The sequence below is a fragment of the Phodopus roborovskii genome, unplaced genomic scaffold (assembly GCF_943737965.1).
Source record: "Phodopus roborovskii unplaced genomic scaffold, PHOROB, whole genome shotgun sequence".
In the NCBI taxonomy this organism is placed as follows: Eukaryota; Metazoa; Chordata; class Mammalia; order Rodentia; family Cricetidae; genus Phodopus; species Phodopus roborovskii.
In genome coordinates, this window is record NW_026126442.1 from 2,927,302 (window position 1) to 2,941,088 (window position 13,787).

The window sequence follows — 13,787 nt, forward strand, 5'->3', positions numbered from 1 at the left end:
GGTCATACACACTTGTCTACTTGCGCTCTCTGGATGCTTGCTCACTGCAGCCCAGACTGTGACACAAAGCTGGAAATGCTGGCTCAGTCATTTTGTGGAAACAGTGTGCCAAGCCTTACCTTAGAAAGTGTAATGATTTTTCTATCTCTGAGGCTCACCACAACCCATTGAGGTCAGTGGCCATGCCATAGGCACTCATGTTACTGTGACACCATTCCGGATGAATGTATGAAGAGAGTGAAAAATCTATTTTGGCTCGTGGTTTTCGAGGCTTTCAAGCAATGTGGGAGCCTGTGGTAGAGACTCCACACAGGGGAGCAGGGAGCAGAGAGGGCAGCTGACCAGAGGCGAGGCTGTAACCTTTAAAGGTCCACTCCTAATGACCTGTTTATGTCAGCTAGGCTTCACCTCCTAAAGGTTCTGAAGCCTTTCAAAACACATACTATCAAAACTAGAGCTTGCAGCGTACATTTCAGGTGCAAACCTTTCACGTGTGCCATTGACTCTGTGTCCCAGAAGATCCCCTGAGCCTGAAGCTTCTGCTAGAGATGAGAGCTCCTCATATGAGGGCATGCTCTTGGGGTGCTAGGGACAATGTTAGGGGGAGACACCCAGCCCCTGACCTGAATAGAGGGCTCTGCCGAGCAATCTTTGCAGTGGAAGCTCTTTGTTAGGGGCACACCTCTTCTAACTTTCCCCTTCCTCTTGGGAGAGCATCTGACCTTTGACCTGTTTTGTTTTCTGCTCCTGGAGACACCTACCACATGGATTGCATGGCTCTGGTTCGCTTCCTGTATGAGAAGATTTGGCAGGAGTGCTTGACCTATGTGCAGAATTGTAAGGTAGGCTTCCTTTCTGTGGGGCTGGGAAGAGAAGCTGCATGCTGGACCTGATGCCTTGCCCCCAGCCTTCCTGCCTGCCCCTTCTTCTCCAGTCTCCAATGAGGCTATCCTTCCTTCCTGTGAGGCAACAGGTGCTCACTGGCCCTTGGGCGTTCTGGGTCCCTCAGTCTGGCTGACCCTCAGTCTACAGGGCTTAGCTCAGCATTGCTCTCTCTGGGAGGCCCTATGAAATGGAATTGTATAAGCCATCTCTGTCTGTAAGGAGTATTGATTTTCCTCCCGACCCTGGTCTTGTCCCGCTGCCACACCAGCCCCAATTAACACACCGAGACTCTGTATTTGATATAATGCTGTTGACCAGGTACTAGTTTCTTATCGGCTAGCTCTGTCTTAATTATTAACCCATTTCTATGTATTTCCATGTGGTCTTATCTTACCGGGGAGAGGTGGCTGGCGGTTCTGTTCTCTCCAGACTTTCCATCTTGACTCCTCCTTACTCCTTCCTCTTTCCTCCTTGTCTCCTAGTCCCACCTATCTTGCTTTCCTATTGGCCAACAGTGCTTTATTCATTAACCAGTATGAGAAACATATTTATAGAATGACATCTCCCATCATCTGTCTTTACCCTTGGTTGTATTGTTCACAGCACCTGGCCTTGTCACAGATGGGGGACCATATTTTAAGGGCACACCACAATGCCCCTTCATAGATAGTGCTGACCCTGGTTCCAGCCCCACCATCCTCTCTGGCCTGCCTGCCTCAGGGCAGGGTAAAGCAGTGAGTTTATCTTCAACCTGTCCAGAACAGCAGCAGATCTTCTGGAATTTGGGAAGTAGTTTTTCAATATCCCATCTGTGTCCCCTTAGTAAAAGTGACCAGGTGAAAACCCTACAAAAGCCTAGGCATTTTGAGAAGTTCTGAGCCCCGAGAGCCTGCTCACTACCCTCAGAGAGGGCCTCGTATTCTCCAGACACCTCTGGCCAGCTCTGCTCTGCACCTTACCCACCCAGGATAGAACCAAAGGGAGTCAGTGTGCTCCTTGCAGCCCTGTGGGGGCCCTGAAGCAGCCGATTCAAAATGAGGCCTTCTCAGCCAGGCTCTGCCTTGCTCTCTGTCCACCCTGCAGAAGCAGCTGCTGGACTGGAAAGCTTTCTCCGAAGCAGAAGCAGAGAGCCTGGTGAATCCATCCTTCTTCCTGATGGTGGGGGAGTTTCAGAGCAAGGTGGAGAAGAAACTGGAGCTCCTGGATGTATGTGCAGGGTGCTGGGGGCTCTCCAGGTGGGGCACATCTCTAGAGTACTGCAGTGCAAATCCTATAAGTGTAAGGTGTCTCTGGTGTGTCCTTCACCAGTCCCTTCCTGCATAGGCCTCCTGCGCTAGTCACACCTGATCATCCCCTGGCATCAGGGCTGCTCAGGCTTAGGAAATCCACTTAGGCCATAAGTGTGCTAGACACACGGCTGGCTCCTGTGTTGAAAGCTGGGGAAGGCAAGAAACTCCAAGCCCCAAGGGATTCATAGTCTTGATCTAGAGTCAGCATACCTTTTCTGTGAAGGGCCAGGTAGTGATTGTGTTAAACTTTCTGGGCCACAGAAGTCTGTCACAACTTGTCACATCTACCAGACGAAGCAGTGTGGAAACAAAGGGTGTAGATATGTTCCAATGCCTTCATCAAACTAAAGTTCTCACATCTGCTAAGAAAGTTCTCTGGCAACAAACTCTCACCAGCCCTAACATGCAGGGCTTTTCAAAAAATTTTTAGATTTATGTATGAGTGTTTTACCTGCATGCATGTATGTGCACCATGTATGTGCCTATTGCCTGAGGAGGCCAGATGAAGTCATCAGAGAATGGAGCTATGAATGGTTGTGAGCCACCATGCAGCTGCTGTGAACCTAACCTGGGTCCTCTGAAAGAGCACCAAGTGCTCTTGAGCACTGAGTCATCTCTCCAGCCCCTGACATAGAGTTTTGAAAAGGTGAAGTTGCATGTGAGATTTTAACAGCAGGTATGGAATCGTACCCAGATGCTAAGAGACAGAGTGTCCTAGAGAAAGATGTCCAGGCTGAGGTGATTCGGTCCTGCTACCCCATGCAGGGAAGGCCAGGAGCCCATCTTAGTTAGGGTTTCTATTTCTAAAACATCATTATCAAATGAACTTGGGGAGCAAAGGGTCTGTTTTGTTTATACTTCCACATTGCAGTCCATCATTGAAAGAAATCAGCAGAAACTCAGGCAGGGTGGCAATCTGGAAATATTAGCTAAAGCAGAGGCTGTGAAGGAACACTTACCCACTTGCTCTTCATGGCCTGCTTAGCTTGCCTTCTTATGTAGTGCAGGACCAACTACTGCCCAGGGCTAGGTAGCACCCTCCACAGTGACTGGGACAGCCCACATCAATCATTAATCAAGAAAATACTCAACAGACTTACAGTGGGCCAGTCTTAGGAAGGTGTTATCTCAATTGAGAGTCTCCGTTTCCATTTGACTATAGCGTGTGTCAAGGAGACGCAAAACTAACCAACACAGAGCCTAAAGCTGACTTTGAGGAATGGTGCTCAGGTAGTCACTTCTGTCTCTGGAGACACAGGGCCCCGTGGACAGGTCATCCTTGGGGCCTGTGCCAGTCTGCCCTCCAGGTAACTTCTCTGTGTTCTACCTCGGGCGGCAGAGCTCCTTTGAGACCCTGGCCAGGCAGACCGAATTTCAGAGTGCAGACCTCTTCAGGTACTTCCAGGAGGCTGTGAGCCTGTGGGAAGGCCACCAGAGTGTTCTTCTGTCACAAGAGCTGGAGCTGGAGAAGAGGATAGAGCAGCATCGGCAGAAGCACAACCAGGAGAACCAGGTGCCCAAAGCCTAGGGCCATGGGGACGGGACAATGTGGGCTGGACGCAGACTTCAGGAGCCACACTGCCGCTGCTAGCTTTCAGATAAAAAAAAAACAAAACAAAACAAACAAACAAAAAAACAAAAACAAAAACAAAAAAACTTAACAAAAGCACTGTAAACAAAAATGAACTGAAAATAGACCCTAAACTCAAATGTAAAAGCTTAAATTGTAAAATGTGTGTGCTGGAGGCTTGCCTAGATCTTGGGGGAAGATGGGAGTAACAAGAAGATTTCTGAACAAGGCCAGAGCTTTGGGACAGGTCTTGCGAATGATGCTTGTCTCTAAGAGTGTGCACAAGAAAGAGACAGAAAGATAGACAGATTGACTGGCTGAGATTGAATGGGGAGTAGTCAGTAACATGATCTGGAGCTGGTGGGGGTGTTTAGCAGGTACAGGTGCTTGCACGAACACCTAATGACCTGAGTTCAATCCCAGTGTCAGAAGAGGCTTCCAAGAATTATCCTCTGATCTTCACAAGCATGTGCCTGCAAACAAACACACACACACACACACACACACACACACAGAGAGAGAGAGAGAGAGAGAGAAAGAGAGAGAGAGAGAGAGAGAGAGAGAGAGAAAGAAAGAGAGGGAGAGAGAGAAACAAAAGAATTAAGTAAATAAGTAAGAAAATAAGCAAGATGATCAAAGTGTAATTTTATGAACCATGGCTGACTGCTGGCCAAAGAGAATGAACTCTTTTTTCCCCATAGTGTTAAAAGATGACAATGTAACGAATCTCATTAGGATGGCTGGTGATAGACAGGTGCACTACCCCCACAGTGCACTCCAGAGTTATTAATTTGCTGAGTAGGGGGAAGGAAGACCTTTGTGGGAAGTCAAGCCTAATTAAAGGCTAGGGTGGCCTTTTTATGAGAAGTTTCTCAGGACAAACAGGCTAGAATCCCAGGCCCCAACATGGCAAGTAAGGTTGCTTCACTGTGAGCAAGTGGCAGCATTGGCTCTTTTAGTCTGTGAAGGAGCAGCTGACAGCGATGCCTGTCACAACCTGAGCTCACAAAGTATCTAACTCTTGAGATCATACATAGCTAACTCACCCATGTGGCCTGATAAAGTGAGGTATAGGTAGCATTTCAGGGAATTGGATCCAAGTTGTTACTTACAGATGCCTCAGAAATGTGTAGTACAGGCTTGACTATAGGGCCAAGGCACAAGAGGCATGTCTTTGAAGTGGCTCTTCTGAGCTGGGACCTTGAGGAGGTAGACGGGGACAAAACATTCCAGGAACAAAGAAGAGCCTGCGCATGTGTGCTGGGGAGAGCGAGGGTGGCCACAGACTTGGTCCCTCTCAGGCCTTTGGCCTAACCCTCAGCTCTGGAGAAAGTAGGACCTGCGTGTCACTAACATTCTGCCATCCCGGGACACTCACCTGTGCTTCCCTTGTTTTGGAAATGGCTGCCAGATTCAAGAGATTAACCTTGATAAACTTCTAGACCAACTGAGGCAGCAGAGCCAAGAAGAGACACTGAAGACACACCTGGAAAAGGCCAAGAATTTTCTGAAGAACATGAAGTCCAGGTAGGGCTGACCAGACCTCAGGGGACAGGAGGAGATGGCCCGGATTCACAGTTAAGGGAACAGCAGCTAGCGCAGGACACCAGAGTTCTGATCAGCAAACTCAGATAAAAGCTGTGTCCTCAACACTGGAGAGCATTAACAATCCTTTGCCCCTGGAATGGGAACCAGCAGAATTTCCCAGGGTGAATCATGGCAAGTTTGTAGTGAGACATGTCAATGCCACGAACTTGGCCTTCCCCTTTAAAATGTAAACATGTATACTCTTTGGGTTTTTTTTTTTTTTTTTTTTTTTTTTTTGGCGGGGGTAGGGGAGATGAGACAGGGTTTCTCTTTAGCTTTGGAGGCTGTCCTGGAATTGGATCAGTAGACCAGGCTTATGTATACTCTTTGTTAAAGGGACAGGAAAGTCAACTTCTGCAAACAGAGATGCCCCCCTCATTTTCACCCAGGCTGTTGTTCCTTTGTATGATAATGCACATTTATGTACACAGATATATCCTAATATAATGTTTTTAAAAAAATAAAGGATGAGTTATATAATGCAAATTATTCTGTAATTTCAGACCTATTTCAGATTTTAAGTGACCATGTAGAATTTACTACTATAATTACTTATTAGTCACTTGATCATATGTTAGCCATCTGGTGATTAGCTTTTCCCCATTGGCTCTGGGTTCTCTAGAGAATTACTAACAGTTCTCTGTGAACTGCATGCCTCGGTAGAGCTGGTTCTGTAGGGACCATTCCCAGAAATAGACTCGCCATCCATCTCGTGCCTGCACATAGATCTGGGGGTTTACCTTTGGGTAACTAAGCTCCTGAGCCTTATTTACTTTGCTTGAGAAACAGATAACATTTCTGAGCCTGGTGATGTTTGCAGGTTTGATGGAATAACATAGATTAAGTTCAAGGACAGATTTAGGATCATGGGCAGGAAAAGTGAGTCCACATTACAAACGAGAAACTTCCCAGATTCTCTACAAAGACCATGTGTTCCTTGTATGATCAGGAAAACAGTACAATAGCTCTAAGACTGCCTCTTAGAGCACAGAGCCACCCACCAGCTCTGTGCAGTGCTAGTTGCGGGATGGAGGCATGGCTGGGCCATGGCTCCAGCAGGGGTCTCCCACAGAGGTCCCTCACACAGTCATTTCATCCTCCTCCCTCCTAGGTATGAATGTTTTCACATCCTCCTGACCAAAGAAGTGATGGAGTACCCAGGGCTCATACTGAAAGAGCTCAACTGCTACAGCTTCACCCTCAGCCGACACTTCTACATTCGTGAAATCTTCGAGCAGGTATCAAGGACAGGTGGCACTCGATAAGCAGGAAAGGGGAGAGCATGGCTTCCTGTCTGATCTGCCCACAGTGAGCAGCGTCATTCCCCAGGCAGGGTATTTTAAACCATTTGGAAGCCATCATTAATTCTGCAAAGGAGGGTTCCATGTCAGGAGGTAGAGGATGAAGTGACTGAACAAAGACTTTCTCTTAGTTTAAAAGGGCCTAGGGGCTAGGTAGATGGCTCAGCAGAGAAAATGTTTGTTGGTCAAGTGTGAAGACCCGAGTTCAAATCCTGAGAACCCACATAAAGCCAGGCACAGTAGCCCAGATCTGTAGTTCTGGTGCTTCAGTGGGGAGATGGGAGTCAGAGACAGGAGGATCCCTAGAAGCTCAGAAGCCAGCTAGCCTGATATGCACTGCAGTGAACAGTAAGGAGACCCTGTCTCCAGATGAAAGGTGAGGATAGACACGCACGGTTGTCCTCTGACATACACATGTGTACATTCCCCCCACAGTGACATGACCCCCCCTTCTCACTTGCATACACATATGATTGATGGGCTCTAACCTGGAAATGAAAAGTCTAATTTCTTTAATGCTTTGTGTTCCATTCATAATGTCTGTCACTGGCACATTATTCTGCTAAAATTAAGCCAAGACCCATTCACTCTTCCCTCAGGTGTTCCTCACCAGCTCCACCCCATCAGAACCAGCTCAGCCAGGATCATGTTGCCAGGATCATTCTGTCCACCCTCCCTGGACTCTGGTGCAGCTGCTGGTTCACTGCTGCCCATCATTTCCTCTAGTTCACATGTGAGACTGTGTCAGAAGGAGCCCTGATTCCATTACCTAGTGTTTACCATGAGGCTGTGCTGGCCGTCTGGGAATTAAGGAAACAATGTTTGCCTGGCCTGAGGATGCAGATTGCCCTAGTAAATGAAGTTAGTCATGGCCTGCATGGCCTTTTTTACCTAAAGAGACATGAAGCTTTAGAAGCAGTAGTCTGGAGAAAGTTTGGCCTTGCTGGCCCTGCAGTGATTTGTTTTTTGTTTGTTTGTTTGTTTGTTTGTTTGTTTGTTTTTCTCCTTGTAGAATTTGGCTGGGGAAGTGACTTTCAAATTCAGGCAACCAGGTAACATACCCTGACTTTCTGCCATTACTCCGGTACATCTGTGGGTCGGATACCTAGTCCAGGCAACGCTAGTTGCTGTCTGCTTATCCTGTGATGTTGGTCACCAACAGAAACCCATGAAATGCTCTTCATGCAGAAAATAAGGAAACTGAAGAAAAAGCTAAGGGCAAGAGTGGCCATCCGCAAAGCTGAAGAAAGCATAGGTCAAGAGACAGGTTCTGAGAAGCCAGCTGAAGAGTTGGAAGAAGCAGGTGAAGAGACAGAACCCATCATGGCTGGAGAGGCACGGAGCCACCAGGACAAGTTCTCACAGGGGGACAGGATGGATGAGTTCAAAGAAGGTTCCATCCAAGAAACTGAAGAAATGAGCAGCGTTAAAGAGACTTTCTCAGAGGCGTCCCAGGAACCAGAATATGTGAAGTCTCAAGAGGAGAAGGAGGGGATAGAGGCAGATGAAGAGGAGGAAGAGGAGGAGAAGGAAGAGGAGCAGAAAGAGAAGGAAGGGGAGGAGGAAGTGAAAGATGAGAAGGAAGAGGAGGAGGAGAGGGAGGAAGAAGAGGAGGAGGAGGAAATGAATGAGGAGGAAGAGGAGGAAGAGGAGGAAGAGGACATGACTGAAGACATGATGGAATACTATCACGAGAACTTTTTTATGGGTTCGGTAAGCCAGCCACTGGTTCATTGTTGGGTATGAAGAAAGTCTGCTGTGTTCACCCTGTGCAGGTTATTCAGATCAGCTGGTGTCCCCAACAGCCCTGTCTCTACAGAGGTCCAGATAGAGCTACAAGAGCATTCATTCCATTCTACTTTTTGTCGACAAAGACCCAGTCCTTCCTTCACAGCAATAATTTTTAAAATTTGCCTCCTTTTTCTCATGCCCCTCTTCATCCCTCCCTGGGGTCTCGCTCACCTCCCGTTTATTGCACAGATTGTCTCAGTCTCTCCCACTGCAACTGCAGAGATGACAAAACACTGGGGCAAAGCTCCCCTTGATGGGTAATTTTAATTGTCAACTCGAGACAACCTAGAGCGGCCTGGAAAGAGTCTCAGTGAGAGATTGTCTCCATCAGGTTAGCCTGTGGCCATGTCTGTCTTGATTGATGTGCGAAGCCCCAGCCCACGGTGGGCAGTGCCATTCCCCAGGCAGCATGTTTGAAACTGCAAGCATATGAGCACACATGCATTCGTCCCTCTCTGTTCTTGGTTGTGGATGTGCTGTGACTAAGTGTGTCAGCCTCCTGCTGCCTTGACTTCCCGCTCTCATAGACTGTGACCTGGGGGCGAGAGCTAAACTAAACCCTTTCTCCCCTGAGCTGCCTTTTGTCAGGATGTTTCATCATAATAATAGGAAATGCAGCTAGGACACTCCCATTTCAGGGTTGGCAAGTAGCTCATGTTAGTAAGCCTTGTCTTCAAATGCACAAGACCATATCCTGTGTTGCACAGAATTCTGTGACAGCAGAATGGCAAAAGGCATATTTCCTATATTGCTGTGGAAGAACTTGCACATGGAACTTTTTTTTTTTTTTTTTTTTTTTTTTTTTTTTTGATAAGTCCAAACTCAAATGTTCACACGTGTTGAGAAAAGATTGGAGGTCACAGGTAAAATGACAGGTGGTAAAAAAAAAAGTGTGCCTTCACTACTCAGTTTCAGGCAACAATGAGTCACGTTTGGTGCTGTTTCAAAGAAAAGAACACGGGGAGCTGAGATTTGTATGTGAAACATCTTCATTTCAAAACCATGGAGGATGAGGCTCAGGGATCCAATCCTTGCATACAAAAAGCACTGGAGTGGGAGCAGAAAGGAGATGGACTGGGGTTTGGTGGGGATAATGTGGGGGATGGGAGGGTTAGGGAACTGGGAAGGAGGAGGTGAGGGAAAGCTCCCGTTGGCTGTTTGGGCCACAGATTTTCAATCTGTGCTGTCACACCCATCAGTTGACCCTGAGTTTCAAGTCTCTTTCTCTGCATAGGCTGACGGCAAGGAAGAGAGCCTGGAGGAGATGCCCTATGAAGAAATGGAGTTTTTCACAACTGCAAGTGGAAACACTTACTTTGCCTTCCTGTCTGTGGAAGATGAACAAAAGATACACACGAGGCCCCAGTCCTGCCAAGTTACACTATTCCACGACTCTTTCATCACCAAGTACATAGAACAAGTGACGATTCCTAACAAACTAATTGTCAAAGTTAAGAAACGGTGAGTAGAAACTGTTGTGTTCACATTCGCTCTCTTTTTATTATTATTAATTTATTGTTTACATTTCAACCCCAGTTCCCCCTCCCTCATTTCCTCCCATTCCCTCCACTCCCTCTTCCTCCCATGTGCTCCATGGAGAGGGTAAGTTCTCCCATAGGAAGTCTACTAAGTCTGTGCCATCACCTCATTGAGGCAGGACCAAGGCACCTCTCCACCTCCCACACCCCTGTGTCTAGGATGAACAAGTTATCTCTCCATATAGAATGGGCTCCACTAAGTCAGTTTGTGCATTAGTGTTAGGTCTTGGACCCACTGCCAGTGGCCTCACATATTGTCCCAGTCACACCATTGTCACCTATATTAAGGGAGTCTAGTTTGGTCTTACGCAGGTTCCCCATTTGTCAGACTTGAGTCAGTGATCTCTCACTAGCTTGGGTCAGCTGATTCTTTGGGTTTCCCCACCATGGTTTTGACTCCTTTGTTCATAGTTTTTCTCCTCCCTCGCTTTGATTGTACTTCAGGAGCTCGGCCCATTGGTTAGTTGTGGATTTCTGCATCTGCTTCCATCTGTTTCTGGAAGAGGGTTCAAGCTTCTCTGGCATTGTGGATTGTAGGCTGGGTATCTTTTGTTTTATGTCTGGTATCCACTTATGAGTGAGTACATACTATATTTGTCTTTTTGGTTTTGGGTTACCTCACTTAGGATTTTTTTTTCTAGTTTTGCCCATTTGCCTTCGAATTTTAGGATGTCATTGTTTCTTACCACTGAATAGTACTGCATTGTATAAATATACCACATTTTCTTTATCTATTCTTCAACTGAGGGGCATCTAGGCTGTTTCCAAGATCTGGCTATTTTGAATAATGTTTCTATGAACATAATTGATCACATGTCCTTGTGGTGTGAATGTGCCTCCTTCTGGTATATGCCCAACAGTGGTATTGCAGGGTCTTGAGGTAGGTTGATATCCAATTTTCTGAGGAATCACCATACTGATTTCCATATCAGCTGTACAAGTTAGCACTTCCACCAGCAATAGAGGAGTGTTACCCTTTCTCCACATCCTCTCCAACATAAGCTGTCACTGGTGTTTTTGATTTTAGCCATTCTGATCTGTGTAAGATGGAATTTCAGAGTGGTTTTGATTTGTATTTCCCTGATGACTAAGGATGTTAAGCATTTCCTTAAGTGTCTTTCTGTCATTTGAGATTGTTCTGTTGAGAATTCTCTATTTAGATCTGTACCCCATTTTTAATTGGATTATTTGGTAGCTTGATTTCTAGTTTCTTGAGTTTTTTGTGTATTTTGGAGATCAACCCTCTTTCAGATATGGGGTTGGTGAAGATCTTTTCCTATTCTGTAGGGAGCCATTTTGTCTTGTTGACAGTGTGCTTTGCTTCTCACTTTCAGGAGGTCCCAGTTATTAATTGTTGTTCTCAGTGTCTGTGCTACTGGTTTTCTATTTAGGAAGTGGTCTCCTGTGCCTATGTATTTCCTTTCCACTTTCTCTTCTATGAGGTTCAATGTGAATGGATTTATGTTGAGGTTTTTGATCCATTTGGACTTGAGTTTTATGCATCATGATAGATATGGATCTATTTGCATTCTTCTACATGTTGACAGCCAGCACCATTTGTTGAATATATTTTCTTTTTTTCCCATTTTATATTTTTAGCTTCTTTGTCAAAAATTAGGCATTCATAGGTGTGTGGGTTGATATCAGGGTCTTTGATTGGATTCCATTGGTCCACCTGTCTGCTTTTATGCCAATACCAAGCTGTTTTCATTACTATAGCTCTATAGTAGAGCTTGAAGTCTGGGATGATGATGCCCTCAGATGATCCTTTTGTTGTACAGGACAGTTTTGGGTATCCTGGGTTTTTTGTTTTTCCATATGAAGTTGAATATTTCTCTTTCAAGGTCTGTGAAGAATTATGCTGGGATTTTGATGGGAATTGCATTGAATCTGTAGATTATTTTGGTAGGATTGCTATTTTTACTATGTTGATCTTACCTATCCAAGAGCATGGGAGATCTTTCCATTTATTGATGTCTTCTTTAATTTCTTTCTTTAAAGACTTGAAGTTCTTGTCATTCAGGTGTTTCATTTGTTTGGTTAGAGTTACCCCAAGATATTTTACGTTACTTGTGGCTATCATGAAGGGGCTATTTCTCTGATTTCCTTCTCAGCCTGTTTGTCATCTGTATATAGGAAGGCTACTGGTTTTTTCTTTCTTTTCCTTTCTTTCTCTTTCTTTCTTTCTTTCTTTCGAATTAGACTTGTATCCTGCCACTTTGCTGAAGGTGCTTATCAGCTGTAGGAGTTCTCTGGTAGAATTTTTGGGGTCATTTATGTATACTATCATATCATCAAATTCTCCTTTTCAAATTTGTATCCCCTTGATCTCATTTTGTTTTCTTATAGCATTAGCCAGAACTTCAAGTACAATATTGAAGAGATATGGAGAGAGTGGACAGCCTTGTCTTGTTCTTGGTTTCAGTGGGATTTCTCTGAATTTCTCTCCATTAGTTTGATGTTGGTTGTTGGGTTACTGTATGTTGTCTTTATTATATTTAGGTATGTTCCTTGTATCCCTATTCTCTCCAAGACCTTTATCATGAAGGGGCGTTGAATTTTGTCAAAGGCTTTTTCAGCATCTAGTGAGATGATCATGTGGGTTTTTTTTTCTTTCATTTGTTTATATGGTGGATTACAGTGACAGATTTCCTTATGTTGAACCATCCTTGCATCTCTGGGATGAATCCTACTTGGTCAAGGTAGATGATTTTTCTGATGGTGTTCACATTATCTTACTCTGAACTTTCTACATGACCTGATAGAACTATAGACTCATTTTATCTAGAAAGATTAAAAACTTACATAACTGAGGGAGGGTAGAGCTGAGAAACACCATAGAAAATATCAAATACCCAGAATGTTCCACAGACATGGATATCCTTGGTGAATGTGATCCCTATGCTCTTCCCAGGGTGCGTTGTTGGTCTGGCTTTATCATAGAAATACTTTCCTGAGACATCTACTTCTGGCTTTCAATTCCTAGTACATCCATGACTTAAAGTGTCTTTTATTTTTGAAAGGATGTATTTGTTTTATGAGTATTTGCCTGCATGCATGTGTCATATATGTATAGTACCTGTGGAGGTCAGAAGAGGGTACCAGAACCCCAAGAACCTGGAGTCACAGATGGTTGTTAACTGTCTTCTGGGTGCTGGGAACCAAACCAAGGTGTACTACCACAGCAGCAAGTATTCTTAACCACTGAGCCATCTCTCCAGCCACTTATATTTCTTTTATTTAAAAATTCTAAGCTGTGCAGTGATGGTGCACACCTTTAATCCCAGCACTTAGGAGGCAGAAGCAGGTGGATACCTGTGAGTTCAAGGCTAGCCTGGTCTACAGAGCTACCAAAGAAACACTGTCTCAAAAAACAAAACAAAACAAAGAAAGAAATAAAATTCTATAGATATAAGCCAAAGGCATGCTACATTGCATATGGCATTTTGTGCTGATCAACACAGAAAATACAAAAGAACTATGGAAAATAAAGAAATGATGTGTGATCCTTTTTTTTTTTTTTTTTTTTTTTTTTTAATGACTTGTGTATCCCAGTGTTCTGGCACTATTCCTGAGGAGATGTGAAGGAGTGTAGACACACAATAGCTTTTCACCTTTGGGCTCTTCTGTACTTGATGTGGGTACAGGTTGTTCATCACAGCCTTCTCTGTGAGAGTAAGAGTCTGACTGGATGGATGGATGGTGTCCATCCATTCAATGAGATAACACTTGCACAGGGAACAAAATGAGGTATGGGAGCACAGAGCACTTTGGGTCTCAGGATGGCAGACCTCTTACTGGTCAGTCTTTTATTGCTGCCAGAGAT

At 45.0% G+C, this 13,787-nt stretch overlaps 1 protein-coding gene across 1 annotated transcript in view; it reads left to right on the forward strand.

The window, feature by feature from the left end:
- The window catches only part of Ccdc180 (coiled-coil domain containing 180), a 60,476-nt gene that overhangs the window by 13,786 nt on the left and 32,903 nt on the right, over positions 1 to 13,787 (forward strand). The window contains exons 11-18 of the mRNA XM_051187729.1: positions 754 to 842; positions 1,969 to 2,091; positions 3,514 to 3,687; positions 5,156 to 5,271; positions 6,443 to 6,569; positions 7,645 to 7,684; positions 7,795 to 8,345; positions 9,658 to 9,884. Coding sequence (XP_051043686.1) covers positions 754 to 842; positions 1,969 to 2,091; positions 3,514 to 3,687; positions 5,156 to 5,271; positions 6,443 to 6,569; positions 7,645 to 7,684; positions 7,795 to 8,345; positions 9,658 to 9,884 — 1,447 coding nt within the window. The remainder of the gene's footprint in view (positions 1 to 753; positions 843 to 1,968; positions 2,092 to 3,513; positions 3,688 to 5,155; positions 5,272 to 6,442; positions 6,570 to 7,644; positions 7,685 to 7,794; positions 8,346 to 9,657; positions 9,885 to 13,787) is intronic.